Raw genomic sequence first — 27,799 nt, forward strand, 5'->3', positions numbered from 1 at the left:
ATGGCAACACGCTAAAAAATTAAATCCCCTCCTATGCTGCATTTGGCATACACATAGTATGATAGGTTGCTAATGCCCAAGCTTTGATATCAGAACTTTGCCCAATTTAGTTTAAATTCCCCTGTCTAGGCTAGTCAGCTTCCCTTTGGTTGACCTGTCAGTCCATCTCCCCAATCATTCTTCACATCTTTCACAAGTAGACAAGACAAGGAAAAAAAAGGGGAAAAGGAGGAGAAACAAAAGGCCTAAGAAACACTGAAGAAATATGTGTCAGCTGTTAGGGGAAAAGTATGTTTCAAGTAAGTTAAGGGTAGACTCTGTCTCAAAAAAAAAAAAAATGTGCACATGTACATTATGATATATATGCACAGTAATGTTCAAACAGCACATTCAGAACCCCAAACTGGAAATATAGTATTAATGGAATGCATAAACCGTCATAGACTCACAATGAAATACTACATAGTAATAAATAATTAGATCTACAAGTAGAAACATGGATGAATCTCATATATATAATATGAAGTGAACAAAGCAGGACAAAAAAAATACATATAGTATTATTCTATTCATAAGAAAGTTCATAAGCAGGCAAAATTAAGCTATATTGCTTGGGGATGCATCAGTAACTGATAAAACTACAAAAAAAAGCAAGGAGATAATTATCCTAATAAACATGAAACTGATAGCCTTTAAGGGGAAAGAAGAAGGTTGACTGGAGAAGGGCACACTGGCAACCTCAAGTGCTAGCGATGTCCTATCTCTTGACCTCTGTGATGATTACATGAGTGTTTATAATAAACATGTTACAATGCACATAGATACTCTGTGCTGGTTAATATTAAGTGTCAACTTGATTGGATTGAAGGATACAAAGTACTGATTCTGGGTGTATCCGGGTGTTTCTGGGTGTTGCCAGAAGAGATTAACATTTGAGTCAGTGGAGTGGGAGGGGAAGACCCACCCTCAGAAAGACACACCCACAATGTGGGTGGGCACGATCCAACTGGCTGCCAGCACAACTAGAAAAAACAGACAGATGGAGGTGGATGGAGCTAACTTGTTAAGTCTTCCAGCCTTCATCTTTCTCCTGTGTTGGATGCTTCCTGCCCTCGAACATCAGACTCAAGTTCTTCAGCTTCTGGACTCGTAGGCTTACACCAGTGGTTTGTCAGGGGCTCTTGGGCTTTAGGCCACAAATTGAAGGCTGCACTGTTGGCCTTCCTACTTGTGAGGTTTTGGGACTCCGACTGGCTGCCTTGCTCCTCAGCTTGCAGACGCCTTATTGTGGGACTTCATCTTGTGATCATGTGAGTCAATACTCCTTAATAAACTCCCCTTCATATATACACCTATCCTATTGGTTCTGTCCCTCTAGAGAACCCTAATACATACTATGTGTATGTTTAAGCATGTATGCTATATTTTATACATGCAAATAAAGGGTAAGAAAAAAACTGTAAAACAAAGCTTATTCTACCTAATTCTTCTCCTTTGAATTTGTCCCATTAATATTTTGGGAATCCATTATTTCTTTGCTCATAGGAAACTCTACACAAATTTGCCACAATAATATCACTCATGTTGAGGGTCTCCTTCAGTAGATTTCCTCAGTTATAACAAAACTTTGTTCAAAATGTCATCTCTAAAACAGATAAAAGCTATTTTGGAAGTTGTTAAAAGAAATATCCCAACTAAGAGGGTTTGTAAAGAGGTATTAATAGCAAAATGAGGCCAAGTTCAGTAAAAACGCCAGCAAACAGAGGAGTTACAGTAATCAAAGAATACTTACTTAAAAAGAAAATTAATAATCTTACTAGGATCTAAATAAAACCAAACAAACAAACCCAGAAAACTTTATGGCCAGCCTTGTGTTACTCCACTTTTCTTTGAATCCTTGCTGTTTTAGGGATATTTAAGTCCTCCTTTAACTGAACCAAAAAATCTCACAGAACTGAAATAAGATGAACAATGAATTCTCTGGCCACTGTAAAAGAAAAGCAAGTAGTGATGGAAAGAGTAGAAAGGCAGGGAGAAAGAGAATTTAAGGCAACTACATGCTAATGATAAGCCATCATAAAGGGTTTCTAAATGTAAGATAAAAATTAACGATGATAAGAGAGATGCTGAGTTATACCTCAGTCATGGTGACAGACTACTATTTATTTTAGAATACTATAAAAAAGTAAAGTAAAAAAAGTATAGAGAGTTACTCTAGTATAATCACAATTATGTACAATTATGTACAAAAATGAAAAGGGTATTGGGAGTACAGGTGGCATTCTTCTTTTTATTTTCTGTGTTTTCTAAATTTTATCTATTGAGCATTTATTATTTTATAATAAAAATAATTTATTTGAAAACAACAAGATTGTGCTGTCATCTTGCTCTAAAAATAGTCTAATATTAATGGCTTGCTAATGTTTTTCGAATTTGTTACTGATATTTGTATAGTTCCAAAAAGGACTTGAGACAGTTTACCAAAAAATAAGAAAAAACCAACCAAAAAAAAACACCAACCAGAAATGATGAAACACAGCAAATACACTAAAAAGAGGACAGGAAAACAAGTACCAAGCAACAAGGAGAGTATAGAATACAACAGCTGAATATCTAGGTTAAAGTATCACAAAACTTAAAACCAAGGGAAAAAGACTGTTTCCACAGCTTTCAAAATTTAAAGAATCAGAGACTTGTTCTCATTTAGGTCTAGATATTGTGACCACTTTCTTTTAATATAAAAGGAAACTAACAGCACACCAGCTGCTGGCAATGCCATTACGTATGCTGACAAATGCTATTGTGTAGATTATTCAAAACTAAGTTAGCTAAATATTGGTACAGGCTTCTAGGGAAAAACATGCAACATCTTCACAACCTATAAGAAATCACACAATGATTTCTAATAGAAGAAACGAATACACCAAAAAAGCGTCAGCATCATCCGTCATCACGGAAATGTCATTGTGGCATCAACTAGAATGGCTAAAATTAAAAAGACAGGCTGGGCACAGTGGCTCATGCCTGTAATCCTAACACTTTGGGAGGTCAAGGTGGGTAAACTGCTCAAGCCTGGGTGCTCGAGACCAGACTGGGCAACATGGCAAAACCCCATCACTGCAAAAAACATAAAAACTTAGCTGGGAGTGGTGGTGCATGCCTGTAGTTCCAGCTACTTGGGAGGCTGAGGTAAGAGGGAGGGTTGAGGCTGAGCCAAGGGAGGTTGAGGCTGCAGTGAGCTGTGATCATGGGTCTGGCTATCAGCCTAGGTGACAGAGTGAGACCCTGTATTTTAAAAAAAAAAAAAAAAAAAAAAAAAAGATTTACAATAGTAAATATTGGAGAATAGGCCAGGTATGGTGGCTGATGCTGTCATCCCAGCACTTTGGGAGGCCGAGGCAGGTGGATTGCCTGAGCTCAGGAGTTTGAGGCCAGCCTGGGCAACAGTTTGTAGGGACAGGCAAATCCTGTCCCTAAACAGGGATTTGCCTGTCCCTACAAAAAATACCAAAATTAGCCAGGCATGATGATGGGCGCCTATAGTCCCAGCTACTCAGGAGGAGGCTGAGGTGGGAAGATGGTTTGAGCCCGGGAGGTAGAGACTGCAGTGAATGGAGATGGTGCCACTGTACTCCAGCCTGGGCAACAGAGCCAGACCTTGTCTCAAAATGAATGAATGAGTGTTGGAGAGTAGGAAGACCACCCTTAGATTACTGGGGAAAAGACAAAATGGTAGAGCCACTTTAGAAACAGGCACTTTCTTAAAATGTTAAACATATATCTACCCTATGACTCAGCAATTCTACTCCTAAGATAAATCAAATCATATAACCACCCAAAGCAGTATTCAGCAAAAAATAATAACTAAAGTCTGGAAACTATATTGGTACCCATTTATAGAAGAATGAATAAACAGACTATGGTCTATTGATACACTGCAATGAAGTACTACTTAAAAAGCACTGGTATACATAACAATGTGGAAAAATTGCAAAAACAAGCCAGACACAAAAAATATTCTGTATGATTCCACTTATATGAAGTTCTAGAATAGGCAAAACTGATTTCTGGTAATAGAAATCGGATCAATGGTTGCTTCTGTAGGGAGTGGGGTACAATGATTAACTGGGAAGAAATATGAAGAAACTTTCTTGGGTGACAGAAACACTGTGCATGAATAGGGTGTGGGTTATACAAGAATATGCATTTGTCAAAACTGATCAAACTGTACCCTTAACAGCTAAGAATATCAGAGTATCTAAATTATCCCTTAATTTAAAAAATGAAGTTAGCTTAATAGTTGATAACTTTTAGTTCCTAAGTACTGTTTACTAAAAAAAGACACATCTTTTAGATTTTACATTTGTAGGAGGCAAGGCTAGTGTTTTGTAACAAATCTTAAATAACCTAACATATTCTTGCCCCTGTAAAGAGGGTTTCAGCAGGCATTGCTAGGATTTTTTCTCAGAAAACCATCATTCTTTTTAAACACTCACAAAAACTGAAGTCCAAGGACCAGAACTACAGATTTACATACTGTTAGACAAGAAAATGTGATCTTGGCCTGTGTGTGAGGAAGGAAAGCTCATTAACATCTCAACCACATTTAGTTATTTTAAGAGTTGTACTTTCAATTAAGTTGTAAATTCAGTGAACAATCTGTAAAGACCTTGATTCAGATGAATTTCAGGTAAAAAGCTTTGTAGTTTGACTCAAACACATGGTCAAAGAATCATAGTCATGGCTGTATCTTTAAATTACAAATTCAGATGATAAGCCTAAATTATTAAGTAGTAGCAAGTATCAAAATATCTAATATCTTGGGTTGTGGAAAATGGAAATGGAGAAAAAAGTATCTATGATCAGACTTCAGATCATGTAACACAATCAAAGTACACTAGTAAAGAATGCATTTGGTACTGTTAAACTTACTTGATTACTGGAGGCAGTGAATCAAGTCTAGTCTCTGGGCTCCAAGCTATGCCATCGACCCTGACTCCATGGTGAAATGTTCGAAGTGTTTTATACTGAATGCCTTCAACGTCTGCTTCTTCTTCCTAAGCACACACAGTAAATGTTCTAGTAAGTAATGAGAACAAACAATATAATACTCTGTATTTCATTATAATGAATTTATCAGGTTATGTTTATGCTTTTGAAAAGTTCAAAAGCAAATTACGTATTAAGATTTAACTAGTTCATTGAATTAAAAAAAAAAATCCAAAGTTGTCTAAGCCTCACAAAGTAACTCTCTAAGGCAACTAGAAACAGACAGTAAATATGTTCTACTTTATCTTAGGAGGCATTTCATAATAAGTTCAATGAAAAGGGACTGCTTGGTCAGGCGTGTTGGCTCACGTCTATAATCCCAACACTTTGCGAGGCTGAGGTGGAAGGATTGCTGGAGCTCAGGAGTCTTAGACCAGACTGGGCAACATAGTGAGACCTGTCTCTACTTTATAAAAAAAGAAAACAAAGAAAATGGAATGCTCTAAAGAATCAAAATATTCTAGGTAAATGAATTACCAGAACCGGATTATCTACTGACAATATAAAAAAAAAATACACTGAACATTTTGATTACATGGAAAATACTTTGGGACCTCATGAAGACCTCAAAGTCTTTATAATCAGTGTCAAAAATGTTCATGTAGTGTTACATGTGGCATTATATGTGTGTAAGATGGTACAAATAATTCATCTGGCCAGTCTATGAATAGTGAATATGTAAGAAATAATCTGGTTAGTTTTAGATATTTGATTCTGGGAATAAATGCTTAATAAAGTTGGCTTATTTATCTAGTTCAGCCCTACTAAAATGATTTCAGTTTATCTTCATGGGAAGGTGAGAAAAAAAATCAACTTTAAAAGTCAAGCCATCCATTGCTGGCAATGGGGACAATAACCTGAAAAGTTCTCCCATTACAACATTGCAAAAATTCAAATACAGACAAGCAAACAACTACCAAGGTATGCAGCTGTTATAAGGGCATCTGCCTACATGCAATGATTTAAAGCTTCAGTTTGCAAGAGAGAGGAGACAAATCCTAGTGCCAGGACAAGGAAGGATGCCAGATCAGAGATCTCTGCATAGATCCAGGGCCCTTAAGGGGGAAGCAGGAAAAAATAGACAAACAAAAAGAAAACCCTGCCATGCAAAATACCTACCATGAGTAAGGGAAAGATACTTAGGGGGCCTCAAAAGAATTGCTAATGTTCCTTTTCTTAAAATAGGCAGCAGGTATATAGGGATCCATCTTATTATTCTTTATGCCTTTATGGATAACACATATTTTATAAGCATTAAAATACTGCTCAGCACCATAGGAAAGGTAAAAAAGAAAAAAAAGAAAAAAATTTTTGCAATTTTAAAAATAAGTATATCATTGTTCTGCTATTTAAATCAATACCTGAATTGGGTCTAGAGACTAACGCCAAATTTTCATGACAAATTTGTCCAAGAAATCTTGTGTGTTAACTACAGTTATTTTTAGTATCGGGAAAAAAAATCTAGCAGGTGAAACTTGATATTTAATGAAATACGTATGTCTATATTGATAGGAATTACTGATCTAAGAATTCCATTCACCCAGAATCTAAATGCCAAGTTTTATAATGTATACTCGAATGAAATCCAAGTAGATACACTGATTTTTCCAGGATAGGCTATGGGATCCTAGTAAAGTCATTTCACAAATATACTACACATCTTTCTCTATATACTTCAGATACCCTTTGAAAATAACTTCAAATTTCAGGTGAACTTAAAGTTAACAGCAAAAAGTTTTTCCATAAATGAAAGAATAGAAATACACATATCAAGGAAAGAAAAACACTGTCAAATTTTACTACTTCGTAATTTGTGTGTATAATAGTTGTATAGCTAACAGCCAGATATGCCAAGACAGCAGCCACTAAGCAATTTTAAAATAAGTTTAGGAGCCTAATCATAGCTGATTTCACAGTTTGGATTACATCTATTTTTCCAAACTTGACAAATCAGTCTCTTAAAAATGAAGTTTTTACATGTAAATACACATCATCTTGCTACTGTAATAATATTGTTGACAATCAGGTCCTATAATTTGTTACCCAAATCACATACGGGATTACTGGGTGGTCATGGGGATAAAGAAATCCCAGGGACTGTATAGTCTGGGCTTTTTGTATTACCAGTGAAACCTTTTTTCCTGGCAGCACTGTTTGCCACTGAGCCAACTAAAAGGCCAGGGTGTGTGTGTGGTATAGGCAGAGACAAATGCTATTTTGGATTTAGTTTGGGGTGTAAGCAGAATTGTATAGGCAGGAAATTAAGACACTTTGGAAAACTTGCTATAATACAAATGATTATACAAGGCTTCGGCATATTTGAGGTTGGGGCAAAGCCAGGTTGATGGAAGTGCTATTATAAGGGTTTGAAACTGGCAGGCCCTCCTACCACACCTATTTAAGGCCAAATACAGAATTTCAGTTAGTTAAGACTGTGAAGTTTCTCTAGTTCAATTCTTTCCCCCAATGCTTGAATCCCTAGGAAAGCATCTGAGTTTACACAACCCCTCTCTCTGAACATTTCCAGTGAGAGGGAACTAGCTACTTCTTTGGAAAGTTTATTCAATTGGGGAATGACTCTAATTATTAGAAGAGTTCTTCACATTAAGCCAAAATCTGTTTCCATGTAAATTCTACTCATTATTCCATGTTCCATCTCTGGAACCACACCAAGTCAGTCTAAACAAACGATGGCAAGTATCTGGCCATAGTTGATCTCCTCTAGGTGAAGACACACTAAGCAGCGGATTCAGCCTCAGCCTGAAAGCATTATAAGCAACAACTGTGTCCACTCAAATAGAGGTGACAAATAACATAAAATCCATTTACCATTCTGAGTCTAATACCCCTTTCACAGTTTTAAACATTTAGATACTACCCTGAAATTTGTATTAAAATATATTATCTTCTCTGAATCATAATATACTGCTGAGAACTAAAGAATATTATATTAAAGATTATTGTCAATTTACAGAGGAAAATGCAGAGAGAACTGTGCTGTCTGATATGGTAGCCATTAGCCATACAGGACCTTACGAAGCACGTGAAATGTGGCTAGTTCTACTTGATACGTGTACACTTTAAAAAGTGTAAAATACATAGCAGATTTCTAAGTCTATTCAAGGGGGTCTTCATTAGTGAATTGAGGCCTCTAGTATAACTTGGATGAGAACACTGATTTAGGCAAGCATACATGTTCATGCTCCTCTGCCCTTTAACAAAGGTTTTTATAGCAGTTTTCTTATTGCTCTGCTTTATATTTAAATATTTCCTTAAGGATACAGTCCTTGCTTTTTTCCTGTCTTGGCACCCAGTATGTACTTAAGGAATATCTGACAAATACATGACACCAATTAACAGTACTATCGTGCAGAAGCTCATATGTCCATCATAATCAAAGGGACAGCATGAGATTCTGAAAAATGCTTTGTTGAAATTCAAATTCACTACATCTACAACGTTTTCTAAATAGCCTTAAAATAAGGATTATCTTTCTGACAGGAATGTGGAAATCTTTCCACTTAATTTACCTTTACTTAGTTTTCTCTCAAGACAAGAGGCATGAAACTGGGTACAATGGAACTTGAAGGTTCTATGACAACAGAATAGTAATAACGTTTAACAGTGTTTAGCTAGATAAAAAATAACTTCAAAGAAAAGCAATAATTTATTTTGAAATGGACTTACTTAATTGTATTTCCAATGTCTGGTGCAGAATATAATTTGTGTTTACTATTGTCCAAATTAATAAAAATCTAATTTTTTCCTTAGTAATTTGGGCATGAGACCTACATTGCTAAACTCACAGGTATGAGGGTCAACTGAGACAATACATGTGACCATAAAACATAACAGAACACAAATGTTTATACTAGTTCTTTTTTCTCACGTTGTCATTTTCCTTTCTCCCATCTTCTCCCTCTCTCATCTTTGCCTTTCTTTTTCTAATTTGTTCTCCACTGACTTTCTCTCTCAACATTTCTTAATCATAAATGAGATAAACATTTTTCAGTGTTTCTGAATACAATTTTATGTTCAGTTATTAACTTTAGAAGTAATGAAGTAAAAATTAGTTTTACCTGTAGGAGGCTGCTTTACTCTTTTGTGCATTGGTGGCCTGCATTACAGAAATAGTTTTTCCTCAGTCTTTTTCAAGTATGTAACATTGTTTTAATCATATAACTTTTTATGATCCTAAACCATGTCCATGTAAGTGAGGCTGAGGGTCATATTTAGTCTAAAAGGTAGTAATTTCTACCCCCCACCCAAAGAGACAGTATGAAATAGCCTAGGAGCTGTCATATTCTACTCAGACAGCAACAAACTGAAACTTTTAATTCACACTTCTTCTTAAATATGATTATATTCCAATTTGTAAAGCTTTATATATTTATTGTGCTATAAAATGCCAAATTGCATTTCTGATGTCAGAATACTGTAAGATTCAGAATTGCCGCTGGGCATGATGGCTCACGCCTGTAATCCCAGCACTTTGGGAAGCTGAGGCAGGCAGATTATGAGGTCAGGAGTTCAAGACCAGCCTGACCAACATGGTGAAACCCTGTCTCTACTAAAAATACAAAAAAGTTAGCTGGGCATGATGGCACGCGCCTGTAATCCCAGCTACTCAGGAGGCTGAGGCAGGATAATCGCTTGAAGTCAGGAGGCAGAGGTTGCAGTGAGCAGAGATCACACCACTGCACTCCAACCTGGGTGACACAGCAAGACTCCGAATCAAAAAAAAAAAAAAAAAAGATACAGAACTGCCTTTTCAGTAAAGGAGGAAATAACATTTATAATGATATAATATCACTTTAGTGATAGTTACTTTAAACCTTAGAAAATTGGACACTTCCAAATTACCGTATTAATTATAATTTGAGAAATACAGTTCTATTAATAATATTCTGATAGGCCAGGCAGGGTGGCTCACACCTGTAATCTCAGCACTTTGGGAGGCCAAGGTGGGCAGATGACATGAGGTCTGGAGTTCGAGACCAGTCTGGCCAACATCATGAAAGCCCCTACTAAAAATACAAAAATTAGCTGGGTGTGATGGCGCATGCCTGTAATCCCAACTACTCAGGAGGCTGAGGCAGGAGAATCAATTGAACCCAGGAGATGAAGGCTGTAGTGAGCTGAGGTCACACCAGTGCACTCCAGCCTGGGCGACCAAGCAAGACTCTGTCTCGAAAATAATAATAATAATAATAATAATAATAATAATAATAATAATAATATTCTGACAGACAAAGGATTAGCCAGATAGTCCTGACGCTTGAACCTTCATTGTTCAAAGTCTCTCTTACATGTAAAACTAGTTTTCCTCTGAGAAAACATGGTTTATGTTCACCACAAAGCAATGTTACTTTGGTGATTAAATCTGAGAGTGTTACCACTGCCCATATCAATGACAACTAAAACACATATATGGATTACAATGTTGTCAGATGCCCTCTCGGAATTTTACACATACTAAAATTTGCGCATTGTTTTCCTCTTGTTTACAGGAGAGGCTAAATATCTTATTCAAGGTCTCATAGCTAGTAAGAAGTAAGTAAAGGAGTAAACATGTAGGCATTCTAGTTCTAGAATTCACGCTCTTAATAGCTATGCTTAACTGCCTCCTCAATTAATAAGACTCCATACTCTGCATACGTCAGATGCACAAAACGTATGACAGCATACTAATAGGAAAGCTGAATATTACAAAAGCTATAAAATCTCCTGGAAGATCATTTTCCAGGCTCTCAATATTAGCTGGTTTCATATGTCAAAGCAGGATGTAGAAAAACCGTAATTAATTGGATCTCATTTATATTTTTTTTTCCTGTACATACCATTACAGTTAATCATAGCCTTCAGTTATCAGAATATTCCTTTAATGATCATGAAGCAAAAGAGAAGCCTCATACTATTCTTTTTCACTATCTATATAATGTTTACATAAATCTCAGGCACATATAACTGGGAACATCTTTCTCTATGGGTGTTATCTTTTTTTTTTAACATTCAAACTCAATATAGTCTCAAAGTTTAGATTTGGTTTGTGTAAGTTCTCTTATCAGTGAAATATGTTCACTGTCATTCGGTGCGGTTTTGTAGACTAACCTGAAATGTACACGTGCCAATGACCACATAATTATTGCCACCATATGCAATTAAGTTTCCTGAATCCCCATTCTCAAAGGGATTAAATTCTACCACATGCACATAATCTTCACAATCCACAGTGTAGGCAGCATTTCTTGAGGCATCTTGCTTCATCTTGTATGTCAAAATTCAAGCAGTTGTGAAAATTAAATAGCCTTCTACTGGACAAGGTCACGAAACTGTGGATTACAGCACAGGTACAATTAGAATGGTCGAAGTGTTAGTCATTAAGCAAATGCATCAAAATAAGGTTGTGGTGTTAAAATGAGACAGAAAGCTCAAAAGAAACATTTAAAGTACTTATCAAGGGACAGAAACTGAAGGAAAAATATTAAATCTAGTTATTAATGGTTTCACATTGGCTCTACAGCTTTTTCCCGTATCTGTGATTCTAGCAGACAATAACACCATAAAGTTCTGTTTAGATTATCTAAAACAAAAAGTATTCCATCTGAAGATGGAATCATTTTAATAGCAAATGTTAATAAAAATTAATAACTTTTATGAACCACTATTTGTAGGTGCCACATTAAGGATTTTACCGACATGACCACATCTAATATCTGTGCAAATCTAAAGGCAGGTACTACCTCTGGTCTCCATTTTGCAGATGGAGAAACTGTAGCTTCAGTAGGTTAACTAACTTGCCAAGCTTGTAAGCAGGGCCAGGATTTGGAAGACTTCATTGTGTGTGGAGAAGCAGTGCTAATGAAGAAAAAAACAGCCTTCTGGCTTAAAGGAGACCACAATTTGGCGATAGTTATGACTCAACACGAAAAGGGCTACAATATAAATAGATACAAAATACACGATCTATTGTAAGGATTGCCAAAATTTGTGATACAAAAATGTTCGGGGGGCTGGAGGAAGGGAGAGCATCAGGATAAAGAGCTAATGCATGTGGAGCTTAATACTTAGGTGATGGGTTGACAAGTGTAGCAAACCACCATAGCACACGTTTACCTTTGTAATAAACCTACACGTCCCGCACACGTATCCTGGAACTTAAAATAAAATTTAAAATAGTAATATTCTTAAAACTAGGCACAAGACTTTAACCGTCAAGGACTAGTGTGCACTCTGGAAGTAGCATTCCCACACGAGAGTTATGGGTTTTAGAGTTTTTGGTTTTTTAAAAAATTCGACACAAGGGTTGTCCTGAAAACAGACGGGCTCAGTAACAAACATATCAAGCAACTGAACAGTATCTACTGAGAATCAGATAAGTCCCACCTTGAGACGCTTATAAACTAGTAACCTTAGGAATGGACATCCGGGACTGGAGACTTGTTAAGGGTGACCAGCAAGTGTTATGGACATGGAGGCAGAGAGGTATAGGAAGTGCAAGAGATTCGAGGCCAGGATATTGTGCAGTTCCCACACCTACTGCTCATTAAAGCAGTGCCCAGGGCCTCACCATACATGTTCGGCAGGACTTGCCCCTGTAAAACTAGAAGGGCAGAGAAGAAGGGAGAGAACAAGATAACTCCCTGCAATGAGCCCCGACACCTGTCCCCGGACCAGGCGAGTTCCTCAAGACCCCGCTCCCACCTCCCGGGGCCCGACGTGGGAAGGAAGAACTCCCGGGGATAGAAAGGCAGGGCTGGGCGGCCGGCAGAAAAGCATCGCGGCCTCTTGGGCTCCCCGCTCGATACCCACCGCAGAGCGCCGGGAACCGACCAGAGACAAGCTGGTCTTCGTTGGGGGCTGCTGCGACGCGCTCCGGCTCTGCTTCCGGGTCGGAGGGCGAGCGCAGCGATTGGCTCCCGAGGTCTCCCGCGAGGTTTGAAATGTATTCAGCGGCTACTGAGGCGGCCGTGGGAGGGCCGTCCTTGGGGGAGCTTTCTGCAAGCTCAAGCGTACGTCTTCGGGTCTACCCCAACCAGGTAAATCTCGCGTCTGCCCCACCCGCACTATCTCATTTTTAAGTGATGTTTCAGGCTGTGGCTTTTGAGGGTGTTTTGCACTATAATACCCGGTCGTAGCAAAGTGCTGTGAGACCGAAGTATTATGGTGCAGTGACTTCGCGCTCGAGTCTGGTTGGGCCTGGGGGCTGTAGGTGGAGTTCACAGTATCTAGCGATGGAGCTGGAAGGTCCTGAGGGTTCGTCTGCAGCTTGGAAGACAGGCCCATAGAAGCCTGCTTAACTTCCATTAGTTCGACAGGAAATCAGGATTCTAGTCCCACTATGCACGCAGACTCCAATTCCTCAACTTTCTCCTACTTCTGATTAGTTACAGCCTCCCAAGGAACCTTTGGGACTTGCACTCTAACACTGATAATGATGTTGAGTGCAGTTTTTTAATTGAGCACCTACTAAATCCCTGGCACTAGGTGGGTTGTGTACTCGTTGCACTGACGTCTCATTCTGAGGTAGGAATTCCCTTCCTGGTTTTGCAGGTGAAGAAACTTATGCTCATTAGAGAGTTTAAATACCGAAGGACTACAGGTCATAAATGGGGGAGCCTGGAAGTGATATCTGACTCGAAAATGTAGTTCTTTCAACCATTTCACACTGCCTGCCCAGTGACAATTTTTTGTCTCACAGTTTTTGCTCTAGAGCAGCTGGAATCCAGTTTTTTAAAAACAAGTGTTATCGCTGCTGCCTTTGGCTACTGTTTTTTTTTCTTGTATAGTACAGCCTGCCATTCAGAGTGCTGGCATATTTATTGTCTCATTGACTCCTCACAAGGGACTGGAAGGCAAGTATTTCTGTGTAATGATGCTTCTACCTAGGCAACCACGTGTAAGGCTTATCGCATAGGCTCCCTCACCCAGCTAGCTACAGGAAGAGCTGGGACTAGACAAGGGGTTGGCAAACTAGCTGTGTTGCCTGTTTTTGTGCAGCCAGCTCCTTAGCTAAGAATGAGTCTTACATGTTTATATGGTTGGGGGAAAAATGAATGATGTTTTGTGATGTGTAAAAATTACATGAAATTCAAATTTCAATGTCCATAAAAAAAGTTTTATTGGAGCACAGCTGTGCTCATTTGCTTGTTTATGTATGTCCGTGGCTATTTTCACACTAGAAGTTCAAAGTGAGTAGTTGTGCCTGCCTCAAATATTTACTGTTTGTTCCTTTAGAAATAGCTGATCCCTGAATGAGACTCTTGGTTTTCTGTCACCATAGTAATGCTTTTTTTTTAAGACGGAGTCTTACTCTGTCACCTAGGCTGGAGTGCAGTAGTGCTATCTTGGCTCACTGCAACCTCCGCCTCCCTGGTTCAAGCAATTCTCCTGTCTCAGCTTCCTGAGTAGCTGGGGCACGTGCCACCACACCCAACTAATTTTTGGCAGACATGGTTTCACCATGTTGGCCAGCCTGGTCTCGAATTCCTAACCTCAGGTGAGCCTCGGCTTCCCAAAGTGCTGGGATCACAGGTGTGAACCACCATGCCAGGCCAATGCTCTTTTACTTTTAACTCAAAACAACTTAGAAACTCATAATGCGTGATAATAGTTAATGTGCTTTTATACATGCCAGGCACTGTTCTAAAAGCTTTACTTGTGTTTATGTTGTTTACTCATCATAAAACCCTATGGGATAGGGTTTTCATTTTCATTATGAGGAAGCTGAGACAGGGAAAGGTGATATAACTTGGCCAAGATCTCGCAGCCAGTAAGTGGTGGAGCCACATTTCAGAATAGTCTAATTCCCAAGTGAATCTTCATTCATAGCAATCAAATCTCATAATACGACCTTTAGATAATACCGGTAAGTAATTTACCCCTAAAAATTTATTTCAGGCAAAGTGACCATGTCACTGAAGCTGACACTTCTTCACTTTTTTTTCTTTCAAGAGATGAGGGTGAATTTTTGAAGAGAAATACAACTCTTAGCTATTTACTAGGATTTGCATTTATGTAAATAATCTCTGATTTTTCTACCTGTATCTTTAAGTTGCATCATAGATTGTATCTATAATTCAATTATTTTGCAAGTGGCATATGTCTTTGTTCTTGATTATACAAACCAAAGATGCCAGTAAACATCTAAGATTCTGTTTATGCCACATAAAAGTAGAAGAAATGCATAGCAGGAGTCAGGAAATGGAATGAGTGCAGGAAAATGCCCAAAATAAGATGATGGGCATGTGAGTATGCCTAGACTTGAGTACTTAAAGTAGGAAAAAAACTTTTAGCAGGCATGTCTGTAAACTCAGAGAAAGGAATTGGATGCCTTGTGTAGTCTTGCGTACATGAAACAATGGCACTGCCTCAAATTATTTTGAAAGGCTTTTGTGTGCATCAGGAGAAGTTATTTAATATGATGCTTTAGGAACACAGCTTATAGAGTTAGACGTCTTAAGTTTATGCTGTTTGTCCACTTACAAGCTGAGTGACATGGAGGATATTAGGTAAAATGAGGATAATAAGAGACCTGTCTTATTGGACACTTGTGAGAATTGAGTGAGGTAATCAATATTAAGCTTTTGAAAAGTATCTCCACCAAGTAAGCTCCTAAATATTAGTTATTTTATTGGTTATGTAGTATAGTGTAACAAACCATTTCAAAAGTTAAGGTTTTAAAATAACCCTTTCCTTCTGATTCTGTGGATCAGCAGTTTGGGTGGGACACTGCTAGGTGATACTGTGGTGGTCACACAGGACACAATTCCTCCAGTAACAGGTTGTGACAACACATGTGAATTATCTACCAGGGAAGCTTATTAGAGACTCTGTGCCCAGGGTTTTTATTGGGGGCTAAGTGCAAAGGCATCCACTGTCTGACATGTACCAAAATTCCAGACTCGCAAGTGTTTAGCATAAACTATATTGTTTTAATGAACAGTTTAGCCCAGTGAACCATTCTTATTGGAAATCCTCCTGAAATCTAAGTTCCCGGACTGAACTCCAGCTTCAAAGGATAGCATTCAGGCCTATTGTATTAGTACTTCTGCACACACCACTTAAGGCCTAAGCTCAGAACTCCCACAGCGTCATTCTTGCCACATTCTATTGGTTAAATCAAGTCACGAGGCTGGTCCAGATTCAAACAGGTAGAAAAATAGGCCACCTGTTTTGGGACAATGTAAGATGGGAGGAAATTGGCTTTTTAGGTTTTTTTTTTTTTTTTTTTTTTCCAATTTATCAGATATTACCTATCTCAAAACAAATATATATATTTAAATACAACTTTAATTAGTTATGTTTGTAATTATAAGTTTGCAGTAAATTTGCATGTCTGTTTTTGTGTGAATTTTCAGAATTGAAGGCTGCATTTTGTTCTTTCAAAAGGTTTGGCTTAAGAAACCAAAGGGAAGGGAAATATGATTGAGCAGAAATTGTATTATTTTGTTTTCCTAAATGTAATTAAAAGCAATCTTGGTAAATATGAAATGACCTCTTATTCACTATATATTTTTCTCTATCTGTGCTTGCCTGTACATGTTAAATGTTAATTTCCAGTTAACATAAGGTACTTTAACTTTGTATTCTGTCCTACTTTGAGATAATGGCTGTGCTTAATCAGAAGTCTGTCCTGGATATGATTAAAGAGTTTCGAAAGAACTGGCGTGCTCTTTGTAACTCTGAGAGAACTACGTTATGTGGTGCAGACTCCATGCTCTTGGCATTGCAGCTTTCTATGGCAGAGAACAACAAACAGGTTGGTAAACTATATTTAGGTTAACTTGTTTTTTTAAAGCAAAATTTCATTGCTGCCCATTTGAATAAACTTAAGAATATTAATTTCCTTACAATATGTGCCCTTCTATGATAATACACCATTTTCACAAATGCCTCTGTGTATCTGTGTCAGAATGTTACAATTGAATTTGAAATGAATTATTTCAAAATTAGACTCTTCATATGTATGATTATACATGGGACATGCACATTTGTTGTTTAATAGGAAGACTTAGGATAAACATGTAACTATTATTGTGGTCAAATTATTTGTATTTAATAAGACTTTCTTTGTTCCCTAAACTTTTAAAAACTATTGGCTCTTGTACCCCAATCCTGGAAATTCTGATCTGCACTGAGATGCTGGAAACTGCCTTTAAAAAATTTCCATAAAGTGATTCTTACTTAGGTAGCTTGAGCCAGACTAGTGTTTGGAATTAAGCCCTAGCTAAAGGGTTGGAGGTGTTCAGATGAGAAAAGGATGAATGTAGGATAGAGTGGTAAGGAACGGCTTTGTGATATTAGATGGATTTTAGATAAAGGAAGAGAAGGCTGTAGAGGAGGCATGATGAGGAAAGTCAGTTCAGAAGAAGGGTTCAGGGGAATCAAAGTCATGGTTTGACTTTGGTAAAGATACTGGCTTGACTAGAGAAGAGGATTTTTTTTTTTTTTTTTTTTTTTTTTTTGAGACGGAGTCTTGCTCTGTCGCCCGGGCTGGAGTGCAGTGGCCGGATCTCAGCTCACTGCAAGCTCCGCCTCCCGGGTTCACGCCATTCTCCTGCCTCAGCCTCCGGAGTAGCTGGGACTACAGGCGCCCGCCACCTCGCCCGGCTAGTTTTTTGTATTTTTAGTAGAGACGGGGTTTCACCATGTTAGCCAGGATGGTCTTGATCTCCTGACCTCGTGATCCGCCCGTCTCGGCCTCCCAAAGTGCTGGGATTACAGGCTTGAGCCACCGCGCCCGGCGAGAAGAGGATTTTTGAAGGGTAGAATTAGTTTCAGTGGGTCTGTTGGACTAGATACTGAAATGATATTCTGATGAGTTGTTTTAATTTTACATGTCAGTAGTTTCCAGATTTTTAGATTCCATAGACCAGTAAAATTTCTAAAAAATTATTAGACACTGACAGGTTTTAACCATTTCTCATTTTTGCAAATAAGGCCATTGAGAAAAAATAGTTACTATATACTATGATCATCATTTTGAAAAAGGAATATTTTAACACTTAAAAATTAAAAAGTATAAAATCTTAAAACAGGGATAGTGTTTTCTACCCAAGAATAGTTGGCAGTTTTGCATATTTTAAACAATGCATGTTAAGATAAATTTTGAATCTCTGAAACAATGACAAAATGTTATTTTACTTTATATAGTCATTTTTTGAACAAATACTGAGTTTTTACTGTGTGTTAGACATCATTGTAAAAATTGGGAATACAGTAATGAAAGAAGTCTCTGTTCTTGTAGAGTGAACCTTCTAGGGAGAGATAGCTAGTACTGTAAGATACTTAGTCTTTTAGGACATAATAAATGCTATTAATAATAGTGTTATTAATATGTACATAATAAACATACAGAAAAGAATAAAACAGATGCAACTAAGGAATATGCAGAGTTTGGGATGAAAGGGTTGTTGGAATTTGAAATAAGGTGGTCAGGGAAGGCCTCACCTGGAAAGTACTATTTGAGCAAAGATTTGAAAGAGGGGAAGTCATTAGCCATGGGGATTTTTATGGGAAGGGACTATCTCAGGCAAAGGGAGGAGCAGGTGTAGCAGCCCTGAGGTGGGACTATGCCTGTAATGTTCCAGGAACAGTAACAAGGCCAATACAGCTGTTTGAATAAATGTTAATCTCCTTCCCTCCACTAATTACTTTTTTCTCTTTTTCTGTTTTTGAACTTCTACTATATGCCAGGCATTGTGATATGTGTTGGGGTTAAAACGGTGAGCAAAACCAGACTTGACTCCTGCCATCATGAAGCATATTACCTAGTAGATAAGGCAGACATTAAGTGGAGGATCATACAAATACATGTAAACTAATAGCCATAAGAAGAATATGATGCTCAGACATCAGACAGTTGACTTCATCAGAGATCAAGCTGAGCCCCTCAGTTGTACTCTTTGATCTAGAGACTCTTTTTCACCCTCTCCAGGGAATGAATCTTCAATTTTCTGCCAAGTTAGATGATTATTCTCCCCTACCTCAACAGAAATTAATTATTAGGCAAAAATCAAAGCAAAGATTACCCAGAGAGATAAGCGCAATACTGGAATAACTTCTAGAATCACTTCATTGGCAGATCTCTTCACCAACGCCTTCCACTGGGCAGATTGTTTTTCTAGGAGACATATTAAGAGTGTTGCCTTTAGAAGGCTTTGGCTTATATGTGGCTGGGTGAGCAGAAAGGGTCTATGATTCAGCTTTCTACCTTTCTTGGACTCTTCCTTTGTCCTTTAAACTTTGCGCTTAGGGTTTATGAAAACCAGTTTCTAGAGTGCCAGGGAGTAGTAGATGCCTTGAAAGAAACACAAGCCCCACCTTTTGCTTACCCTTCTATATTGGCACTTTCTCTTTGTTTTTGACCTTTTGTAGTTTCTCTTTTATAGACTATTTAGTCATGCTTTAAAAAATTTTTTCTGCGTTCTCCTGTAATTTTAGGTATTCTGTATCAGGAAGTTTTTCTGTGTATCAAGTTAGCCATATTGCACTGTTGGTGTGTCTGTTTTAAAATTGTAACAGATGGGGCCGGGGGCGGTGGCTCACACCTGTAATCCCATCACTTTGGGAGACTGAGGCCGGCAGATCATGTGAGGTCAGGAGTTCAAGTCCAGCCTGGCCTACTTGGTGAAACCTTGTCTCTACTAAAAATACAAAAATTAGCCGGGCATAGTGGCAGGCGCCTGTAATCCCAGCTACTCAGGAGGCTGAGGCAGGATTATCACTTGCACCCAGGAGGCAGAGGTTGCATTGAGCCACTGTATCTCCAGTCTCACTCACAGAGTGAGACTCCACCTCAAAAATAAAATAAAATAAAATTATAACAGTATCAGTTCTTTCTGTATCTTTATTTCATCCAACATTATTTTCAAGATCTTTTCAGGTACTGATAGACAGAAAAGTTAATCTAATTTATTTTATCACTCTCACATGTTCCTTTAATATGACTGCTACATTTTATTTATTGGTGGATCTTTAGACTGAAGTTCTTTTGTGTTACAAACAGTTTTGCCTTGAAATGAAATGTTTGCACCAAGCAAGAGGTTCCTTAGGCTCCTTATTTAAGTAGTTACATGATAGACACATTTTTATCTTGCATGTGGCAGTTAGAATTTACATTTATGGGCTAGGCACACTGACTCATACCTGTAATCACAGCACTCTGAGAGTCCAGGATGGGCAGATCGCTTCAACCCAGAAGTTCAAGACCAGCCTGAGCAACATGGCAAAACCTCCTGTCTACAAAAAAATACAAAAATTAGCCAGGTGTGGTGGAGTGCGTCTGTAGTCCCAGCTACTTGGGAGGCTGAGGCATGAGAATCACTGGAACTCGGGAGGCAGAGGTTGCAGTGAGCTGAGATTGCACCACTGCACTCCAGCCTGTGTGATGGAGCAAGACTCTGTCTCAAAAGAAAAACAACAGGTACCGTCAAGACTGTGGAGAAAAAGGAACACTTATACACTGTTGGGGGAGTGTAAATTAGTTAAACCATTGTGTAACGCAGTGTGGAGATTCCTTGAAGACCTAAAAACGGAACTACCATTTAACCTAGCAGTCTCATTATTGGGTGTAAACCCAAAGGAATATAAATCATTCTATCATAAAAACATATGCATGTGTAGGTTTATTGCAGTGCTATTGACAGAAGCAAAGATTTGGAATCCACCTAAATGGCCATTAATGATAGACTGGGTTAAGAAAATGTGGTACATATACACCGTGGAATACTATGCAGTTGTAAAAAGGAATGAGATCATGTCCTTTGTTGGAAAAGGAACTAGAGACCATTATCCTTAGCAAACTAATGCAGGAACAGAAAACTAAATACCACATGTTCTCACTTATAAGTGGGAGCTAAATGATGAGAACAAATGGACACACAGAGGGGAATAACAGGTACTGGGGCCTACTGAAGTGTGACGGGTGAGAGAAGAGAGAGGATCAGGAAAAATAACTAATGGGCACTTGGCTTAATACCTGGGTGACAAATTAATCTACAGCTGGGCGTGGTGGCTCACACCTGTAATCCCAGCACTTTGGGAGGCTGAGGCGGGCAGATCACCTGAGGTTGGGAGTTTGAGACCAGCCTGGCCAACAGGGTGAAGCCCACGTCTCTACTAAAAATCTACAAATTAGCCAGGCCATGATGGCATGTGCCTGTAATCCAAGCTACTTGGGAGGCTGAGGTGGAAGAATCACTTGAACCCGGGAGGTGGAGGTTGCAGTAAGCTGAAATCACTCCATTGCATTCCAGCCTGGGGGATAGTGACAGAGTGAGACCCTGTCTCAAAAAAAAAAAAAAAAATCTGTACAAGAAACCCCTATGACATGAAGTTACCTATATAACAAACCTGCACATGTACTCCTGAACTTCAAAGTTCAAAAGAAAAAATCCATTTTGAGTTGATTTTTGTAAAAGGGATAAAGGTCTAATTTCATTCTTCTGCAGGTAGATACCCAGTTGTCCAACATTTATTGATTAGACTGTTCTTTCCCCATTAGGTGTTCTTGGTACCCTTTTTTGAAAACCAATTGCCTGTAAATCTGTGGATATATATTTTGGTTCTCAATTCTTTTCCACTGGTCTAGCCATATGTTTTTATGCTAGTACCATGCTATTTGGATTACCATAGTTTTGTAGTATATTTTGAAGTTGGGTAGTGTATGCCTCCAGCTTTTTTCATTTTGCTCAAGATTGTTTTTGCTGTTTGGGGTCTGTTGTAGTTCCATATAAATTTTAAAATTGTTTTTTCTATTTCTGTCAAAAATGACATTGGAATTTTGATAGGAATTGCATTGAATCTGTATATTGCTTTGGATAATATGGACATTTTAACGATGTTGATTATTCCAGTTCATCAATATGGGATAACTTTCCATATATTTGTATCTTCTTTAATTTATTTTATCCATGTTTTATAGTTTTCAGTGTGCAGATCTTTCATCTTCTTGGTTAAATTTAGTTGTAAAAATTTTGTATTTTATAGCTATTGTAAATGGGATTTTCCGGATTACTTTTTCAGATTGTTTTTAATGTGTTGAAGTGATACTGATTTTTGTATTTTGATTTTTCTATCTTGCCACTTTACACAATTTGTTTATTCTTATAGTTTTTGGTGGAGTCTTTATGGTTTTCTATATATAAGAACATGTTATCTGTAAACAGGAACAGTTTCACTTATTTCTTTCCAACTTGGATGCCTTTTATTTCTTTTTCTTACCTAACCACTCTGGCTACACCTTGTAGTACTATGTTGAATAGAAGTGGGAAGAGTAAGCATCCTTGTCTTGTTCCTGATCTTAGAGGGAAAGCTTTCAACTTTTTCACTATTAAGTATGATGTTAGCTGTGAGTTTGTCATATATGGCCTTTCTCATGTTGAAGTATATTCTTTTATATCTAATGTGTTGACAATTTTGATAATGAGAGGATATTTAGTCAGATTTTTTTTCTGTATCTTTTGAGATGATCATAGTGTTTGGTCCTTCATTCTGTTATGTGCCATATTTTGTTTATAGATTTGCGTATGTTGAACCATCCCTGGTATGAATCTGATTTTATCATCATGAGTGATCCTTTTAATGTGCTGTTTAATTTGGCTTCCTAGTATTTTGTTGAGGAATTTTGCATGTGTTCATTATGGATATTGTCCTCTAATTTTTTTTTTTTTTCTTGTAGTGTCCTAGTGTGGCTTTGGTATCCAGGTCATGCTTGTTTCATAAAATTTTGTCTTCTGCTTTGAATAAACAGAAGGAAGTTCATAGTGATCATTTTGCACCTGCTGTTTTTTCAAGTACTTTTAGCCTAGATTTTCATTTTACCAGGTGGCATAATTTGGGGGTGGAGTGATCTTAATTCTTTCAGTATCTTCTAGTTTTACCTACAAATTTTACCTTTTCTCCATTTTACCGACTTTAACTGGATGCGTTTCCCTTACACTGTTCTGCCTGCATTTATGTGAGATACCATTCTACTGAGTCTTAAATCTAGTATGATCATCTTTACCTTGATGTCCCTGTACTGTTTCCCACATCATTTTTTTTTTTTTGAGACAGAGTCACTCCCACATCAGTTTTTAAATAGAGCACATTGTTTGCTTTTTCAACTTACTTTCCCATTCATACTCTTAGTCGTATTGGCATGTGCCTTGTTCACTCAGTCACTTAAGCTAGATAGCCTATTTTTATTTTAATTCATTCTTCTTTAGTAGTGTGAAGAAATAGTGCTAAGATAAATGATGGGTTTGAGAATATTGAATAAATAGACTAGCTAAGGGTTAAACCTTGGTGACCATACACTGGAAAATAATGAGAGAGGAATTGAGGCCATTTTTCAGAATCAGTCTTGTATAGTGATTGAAGGCTGTTATTCTGGAATCAGACTATATTCAAATCACCTCCTTTCATTTATTTATGAATTACTTCTAAAGAAATAAATAGATTGTATCAACAAGCTAAGTGAAATATACCCTGAAAAAACATTTAACCCTCATTGTAGAAATTTTGACATACTGAAATACTCAATCCAAATCAGTTTTTCTTCAGGATTTGTCTATGTAGCAGTCACTCAGTGTCTCTACTTGCTAATTTTCTACCTGCTAATTCACTTAATTCAGTGTGAAATTTCAGACTCTGGGTGGGAAAGAAGAGGTGAGTTGCAACTGAACTTTTCACAGTTCTTTTATGTGTGTGCACATGTGTAGTGGTGTGGTGGGTTGTAGTTCAGTTTTATTTCAACTTTCCACATACAGAGTTAGCTTAGACATCCTCAACTGTGCTCCGACTTCCAAGCACTCAACGATATGAAACAACATACATATATGTCTGCAGGTGCATTCATGAGTAGCATATAGTAGTTAAAAGTAGATAGAGTTGGTTGTGTATATCCATTGCTTATATTTTTTATCCTGTGTTTGAGCTCTATTTAGGTTTCTCTTTTGTTGTCTTTTTTTTTTTTTTTTTTTTTTTTTTTTTTTTTTTTAAGACAGAGTCTCGCTCTGTGCCCAGGCTGGAGTGTAGTGGCGCGATCTCCACTCACCACAAACTCCACCTCCCGGGTTGACACCATTCTCCTACCTTAGCCTCCCGAGTAGCTGGGACTATAGGCACCCACCACCATGCCTGGCTAATTTTTTGTATTTTTAGTAGAGATGGGGTTTCACCGTGTTAGCCAGGATGGTCTCCATCTCCTGACCTCGTAATCCACCCGTCTTGGCCTCCCAAAGTGCTGGGATTACAGGCATGAGCCACCACACAGGTTTTTAATTCTCTGAAGTTTAAGAACATAAGTCTTAAAGTATAATTCTTACAACTGAATTTGACTATAGTAAAGCTTTTGAATACCTAGTAGAGTTGTTAGTCTATCTAATGGCATATTTGTTTTTTCTTAACTGTTAAAGTGGGAGAAAAGAAAAGATATGTTAAAATACCCTTTACATTTTAGGTTTTTAGCATGTGTTTTAAGGGGGAAATTTTTTTAGCTTGAATTATACAGTGCTTCTCTAGCAGTTTTAGCCTGCTAATTTTTTTTTTTATTATTATACTTTAAGTTCTAGGGTACATGTGCACAATGTGTAGGTTTGTTACATATGTATACATATGCCATGTTGGTATGCTGCACCCATTAACTGTCATTTACATTAAGTACATCTCCTAACGCTATCCCTCCCCCATCCCCCTACCCCATGACAGGCCCCGGTCTGTGATGTTCCCCTTCCTGTGTCCATGTGTTCTCATTGTTCAGTTCCCACCTATGAGTGAGAACATGCAGTGTTTGGTTTTTTGTCCTTGCGATAGTTTGTTCAGAATAGTGGTTTCCAGCTTCATCCATGTCCCTACAAAGGGCATGAACTCATCCTTTTTTATGGCTGCATAGTATTCCATGGTGTATATGTCCACATTTTCTTAATCCAGTCTATCATTAATGGACATTTGGGTTGGTTCTAAGTCTTTGCTATTGTGAATAGTGCTGCAATAAACATATGTGTGCATGTGTCTTTATAGCAGCATGATTTATAATCCTTTGGGTATATTCCCAGTAATAAGATGGCTGGGTCAAATGGTATTTCTAGTTCTAGATCCTTGAGGAATCGCCGCACTGTCTTCCACAATGGTTGAAATAGTTTACAGTCCCACCAACAGTGTAAAAGTGTTCCTATTTCTCCACATCCTCTTCAGCACCTGTTATTTCCTGACTTTTTAATGATCGCCATTCTAACTGGTGTGAGATGGTATCTCATTGTGGTTTTGATTTGCATTTCTCTGATGACCAGTGATGATGAGCATTTTTCCATGTGTCTGTTGGCTGCATAAATGTCTTCTTTTGAAAAGTATCTGTTCATATCCTTTGCCCACTTTTTGATGGGGTTGTTTGATTTTTTCTTATAAATTTGTTTAAGTTCTTTGTAGATTCTGGATATTAGCCCTTTGTCAGAAGGGTAGATTGTAAAAATTTTCTCCCATTCTGTAGGTTGCTTGTTCACTCTGATGGTAGTTTCTTTTGCTGTTCAGAAGCTCTTTAGTTTAATTAAATCCCATTTGTCAATTTTGGCTTTTGTTGCCATTGCTTTTGGTGTTTTAATCATGAAGTCCTTGCCCATGCCTATGTCCTGAATAGTATTGCCTAGGTTTACTTCTGGGGGTTTTATGGTTTTAGGTCTAACATTTAAGTCTTTGATCCATCTTGAATTAATTTTTGTATAAAGTGTAAGGAAGGGATCCAGTTTCAGCTTTCTACATATGACTAGCCAGTTTTCCCAGCACTATTTATTAAATCGGGAATCTTTTCCCCATTTCTCACTGCCGCCTTGCAGTTCGATCTCAGACTGATGTGCTAGCAGTGAGCGAGGCTTCGTGGGCCTGGGACCCTCCAAGCCAGGCGTGGCATGTAATCTCCTGGTGTGCAGTTTGCTAAGACCATTGGAAAAGCACAGTATTAGGATGAGAGTGTCCCAATTTTCCAGGTACCCTCTGTCATGGCTTCCCTTGGCTAGAAAGGGAATTCCCTGACCCCTTGCGCCTCCCGGATGAGGCGATGCCCCTCCCTGCTTCAGCTCACACTCTGTGCTGTGCACCCACTGTCCAACAAGCCCTAGTGAGATGAACCTGGTACCTCAGCTGGAAATGCAGAAATCACCCGTCTTCTGCATTGCTCATGCTGGGAGCTGTAGACTGGAGCTGTTCCTATTCTACCATCTTGGAACCTCCTCCTAAAGATTTAACCTTTATAGATTCATTGAGGACTTTTGACTTCATTATATGGCAAATGTATATGACTTCGTTAGGTGGCAAATAATATTTTGGCTTGCTTTCTTTGGAATTAGCTTCTTAGTTTTCATCTGACTGACAATCGTGTTAATAGAGGCTATTTTTTTTTGCCTTAAATTGTCTTATTGAGAAACTTACAATATTCCATTGCATAAAGCAGATGAAGGTATTAATTTTATACCTTTATGGAAAGCAGTTACAGTACCTGTGATTGACTGTCAGATTTGAAAATGATGTAACTGTGATCTAACAAGAAGAAACAGGTTTTTAAAATTGTATTACATTTTATCACCACTCTTTCCCCTCAAAACAATGATTTTACTTTAAATAGGAGAAGAGAAAGGAAATTGACATTTTTGATTACCTATCATTTGTCAGGTGTTATTTAATCTGTGTAATCTCATTTTACAACCAAGGAAACTGACTGAAGGGTTTCAGTATCTTACCCAAGGTCACATAGCCCATTAGTGCTCTTAAGTAGACCTATCTTTTCTCTAATGACAACAAAACATCTAGTCAATTAAAAATGTAAAGTTTTAAAATTTTGAATTATTAGAAATATATGATATAATGTACAGGGTACAAATGCTTTGGAAAATGTGTAACTCTTGCTTTTCTCATTTTATTCTTGTGAAATACAATCCTTCTTATGTCCATCAGAGAATTAAAGTGCTGAACATTTTGAACTTCCTTCATATATTAGCCAGCTGGCATGTTTTCCTAGCAAAATATTTTCTGATTTGACCACAGACTCTCTCAATCAGTTGTTACTGGTTTGAATAATAGAATATGCTGTCATGGTGGGCACCTGATCATGAAAACTGATATCTGGAGTGCATTTTTATTTGGATTTAAAATGTTTTTACAATCCCAGTATAAACACTGTTAATCTAGTCAAAACTTTTTCTCACAAGATCAAGAGCTTGCATAGTTTTACTTTAACTAGTTATAGTCAAAAGGGTAAGAATAAGTTGTGCATTTACATTACACAAAATCTTATTTTAAACATGAAGGATGTCAGACTAAAAATAGTTTTAGAAATTTTTGAGATAAAGCAGTTTAGTTTTAAAACTAAATAACTGGATTTATTTAATTTAAATACCATTTGGAGATTTTCTGATGTGTAACCTTTGTGGGGTTGGGGAATAAGTGTACAGTTTTTGGTACAACACTGGAAAATTACAAATATGTCCTACATTTGGAGAGTAGATCCAATGTTTGAGAGTTACCGATTTTTTTTTTTTTTTTTTTTTTTGGTTATTCACTGAACTAGTTTCATGAAATAGAATTAATTTCTGTTTACATGACACAACAGGCCCCTGCACTAAGGACAATTAGGATAATTTTTTTAGTTGTGTTTATATAGATGAGTAAAGAGCTGCTTATTTTAAGGCAGTTGGACACTTTGTCTTAAATGTGGATAGTAAGTAGTAACAGTGGCTAATTATTATAGGAAGTACAAAAATGCAGATTTAAAAGG

General features: G+C 37.7%; 2 protein-coding genes across 6 annotated transcripts in view; one reads left to right on the forward strand and one right to left on the reverse strand.

The window, feature by feature from the left end:
- Positions 1 to 13,052, reverse strand: part of NUP37 (nucleoporin 37) — a 46,855-nt gene extending 33,803 nt beyond the window's left edge. The window contains exons 1-3 of one of the 3 annotated variants that reach the window (XM_010381292.2): positions 12,862 to 13,052; positions 11,161 to 11,381; positions 4,933 to 5,057 (exon numbers count right to left, since the gene is read on the reverse strand). In XM_010381292.2, the coding sequence (XP_010379594.1) occupies positions 4,933 to 5,057; positions 11,161 to 11,316 (281 nt within the window). In that variant the 5' untranslated portion in view covers positions 11,317 to 11,381; positions 12,862 to 13,052. Of the gene's footprint in view, positions 1 to 4,932; positions 5,058 to 11,160; positions 11,382 to 11,792; positions 12,003 to 12,861 lie in introns of those variants that run through there. The other 2 variants (XM_030939641.1, XM_030939642.1) reach the window with 2 other exon arrangements.
- PARPBP (PARP1 binding protein) overlaps positions 12,983 to 27,799 on the forward strand; it is a 70,630-nt gene continuing 55,813 nt past the window's right edge. Inside the window, exons 1-3 of one of the 3 annotated variants that reach the window (XM_030939640.1) lie at positions 13,006 to 13,088; positions 16,655 to 16,810; positions 20,212 to 20,364. In XM_030939640.1, the coding sequence (XP_030795500.1) occupies positions 16,658 to 16,810; positions 20,212 to 20,364 (306 nt within the window). In that variant the 5' untranslated portion in view covers positions 13,006 to 13,088; positions 16,655 to 16,657. Of the gene's footprint in view, positions 13,089 to 16,654; positions 16,811 to 20,211; positions 20,365 to 27,799 lie in introns of all 3 variants that reach the window. The other 2 variants (XM_030939639.1, XM_030939638.1) reach the window with 2 other exon arrangements.

The sequence above is a fragment of the Rhinopithecus roxellana genome, chromosome 10, assembly GCF_007565055.1.
Source record: "Rhinopithecus roxellana isolate Shanxi Qingling chromosome 10, ASM756505v1, whole genome shotgun sequence".
Taxonomy (NCBI): Eukaryota; Metazoa; Chordata; class Mammalia; order Primates; family Cercopithecidae; genus Rhinopithecus; species Rhinopithecus roxellana.